Here is a 2,769-nt window from a genome sequence, read left to right on the forward strand (position 1 = left end):
CCAGAAAAACCTATTCAGGCAGGCTAGAGGATTTCCAAAGGAGTTTGTAGGTTAAACACTGTCACACCCAGGAATTATTAACTGGAGCTGTAAGCTAACTCTCTTTTCAGAGAGAGGTAGTGGGGGACAGCCCCCCGTAAAGTCAGAGGTGTAGGTGAAAGCACAAAGCAGAAAGTAGGCAGACTCTGGTTTTGGGGGTAGATGCTCGAGAATTTCCGGGGGGACTCCTGAGGCTCGATCCCGCCTTTGCGTATGCCGAGCCTCCTTCCTCATGACCTTTGTCATGGGCGGAGTTCCTCACGCTGGCTCTCGGCAGTGATAGAATTCCAGTTGAGCTATTACAGATCCTGAAAGATGATGCTGTGGAAAGTGCTGCACTCAATATGCAATATGCACTCAATATGCAATATGCCGGCTCCCGGCAGGAGCAGATTTTTAATATCTGTCTGACACATCAAAACAAGAACTTGTTATATTTCAATTCAAATATCATTAAGTCTCAAGCCTCTACAGGTAACTTCCTATTTGCCAGACTGTTTGGTGTGAGCCTTGAGAAAAACAGGCAAAGGGCATTCAAGATCTCAAGTTGATCATAACTGTCAGAGATGGCATATGCATGGGCACATACAGACACACCTATGTTGATAACATATGAGATGGCAAGGGGTCAAGGTAACTCCTGTGATCCAGATTCAAGCCCAAGGCAATGTTTTGAATTTCTCACTCCTATTCTTCCCCAGAAATGCTGGTGTGGCGTTTTGCCCACAGAAGAAACACCACCAGAGTTTATGGACTGATTCAAAGTCCCTCCCCGCCCTTGGAATGACTCAAAATAATTCTCTCTTGCAGGAAAACAAGGTGACAATTCCCTGTTGGATTGGTTTGGTCTTGACACTGTAGATGATGGGATTGAGCACAGGAGGGACAAAGAGGTAGATGCTGGACATGAGTGTGTGGGCCAGAGGTGAGGCATGCTTAGCAGTACGATGCATCACAGACACACCAATCATAGGCACATAGTACACAAGTACCGCACAGATGTGTGACACACACGTATTGAGGGCCTTCCACCGTCCCTCCCCAGAAGCAATGCCCAGCACTGTGTAAAGAATCAGCATATAGGAGACCACAATTAGCAGTGAGTCTAGTCCAAAAGTGGCCAAGACAATGGCCAAACCCAGGATGCTATTGAGCTTAGTGTCAGCACAAGGCAGCTGGATCAGATCTGAGTGGAGGCAGTAAGAGTGGGAGAGGATGTTAGTGTGGCAATAGGGCAGTAACCTTAAGAGGACTGGAAGGGGAGCCATGAGAGTCACACTCTTCAGTGTAATGACCAGACCCATGGAGACAATACGGGGCAGGGTGAGGATGGCTGTGTAGCGCAGTGGATCGTAGATGGCTACAAAGCGATCATAACTCATAGCCAGCAGGACCCCTGACTCCATGCAGGAGAAGGTGTGGATGAAGAACATCTGGGCAAGGCAGCCATCAAAGTCAATCTGGCAGGCATCAAACCAAAGAATGCCCATGACAGTAGGCAGTGTGGACACAGAGACACCCACCTCAGTGGCAGCCAACATGGAGAGAAACAGGTACATGGGCTCATGTAAGGCAGGATCTGCCTGCACTGCTGCCATGATTAGGCTGTTGCCCACAATAGCTACAATGTACATGGTGAAGAAGGGGATGGACAGCCAGCCATGTTGGGCCTCCAACCCTGGAATACCAGTCAGGAAGACAGATAGGAGGTCAAGACTTTCATTGCTCTCAGCTTTCATGTCACCAACAGCAGTGATCAGTCTTTATCTGCCACTTGAAAAAAAAAAAAAAATCAGTTAACTCCCACCCATGAAGCCTTCTGCCTTAGCAGCCTACCTCAAAGTGTGAAGAAGAGAGAAATGGAAAGGCATGGAGGAAACTGGAGTCATCTACATTATTCCTTGTAAAAATATTCTCACCTGCTATTCCCCTGACAGCCAGAGCCCTAAAATCTTATGCCTAAAAGAGATATTTGAGACTACCCAATCTTATGAAAGATAGCATCATTTAAAAATTGAGAAGCACTGGAATAAATCAGAAATGGGTCAAAATCAATACTCAATCAGTTAATACATGATTTAACTTGTAAAGATAATAATATTCTCTTACTTGGATATAAGAAATAACGAAAAAAATAGCTTCATATGTTCAGTGTTTCAGAGCTCTGCAAATGGATTCTCACAGACCTCAGTTTGGAGCCCAATTTACAGTTTATGCGCAGTGTGACCTTGAATAGGTAACTTAACCTTTCGAAGCCTCTGTGTTTCTATATCTAAAACAGAAAAATAAAATACATCTATTGCATATGGACATTGTAAAGGTAAACATGGTATCATATGGTATGTATGTATGGACAAACCTCATTTATCACTAAGAGTAAAAATGAAGGCTTATAAACACTAGCCCTGACCCAAGGCATGGAGGAGGAACATGAGTGATGGCGAAGAGTAACAACAGCACCCAGGAGCGCACAGCTTCAGGGAAATAATTCAGTCTTTGTGTGCTAGAAAGGATAACCGGATGGGCAACTGTTTCTCTACCAAGCTGCCTCATTTCAATCCCATAACAACCATGTTAAGTGACTGTTCTTAAGGCATTAAGTGGCTAAACTGGGACTAGAATCTAATTCTTTCAACTGTACATCCTGTGGTCCTTCCTATGAAACCCAGCTGCCAGCCTTCTGAAATTGCAGCCACTTAAGGAAGAAGAATGTAGAGATATTGGGAAGTT

General features: G+C 44.9%; 1 protein-coding gene across 1 annotated transcript; it reads right to left on the reverse strand.

Moving 5' to 3' along the window:
- Nucleotides 1-827: 827 nt before the first annotated feature.
- LOC102401206 (olfactory receptor 51I2-like) lies at nucleotides 828-1,778 on the reverse strand. Its single transcript, XM_006061599.2, has one exon. It carries the CDS (start codon nucleotides 1,776-1,778, stop codon nucleotides 828-830), a length of 951 nt encoding a protein of 316 aa, XP_006061661.2.
- Between the last annotated feature and the right edge of the window lie 991 nt (nucleotides 1,779-2,769).

The sequence above is a fragment of the Bubalus bubalis genome, chromosome 16 (genome assembly GCF_019923935.1).
Source record: "Bubalus bubalis isolate 160015118507 breed Murrah chromosome 16, NDDB_SH_1, whole genome shotgun sequence".
Classification (NCBI taxonomy): Eukaryota; Metazoa; Chordata; class Mammalia; order Artiodactyla; family Bovidae; genus Bubalus; species Bubalus bubalis.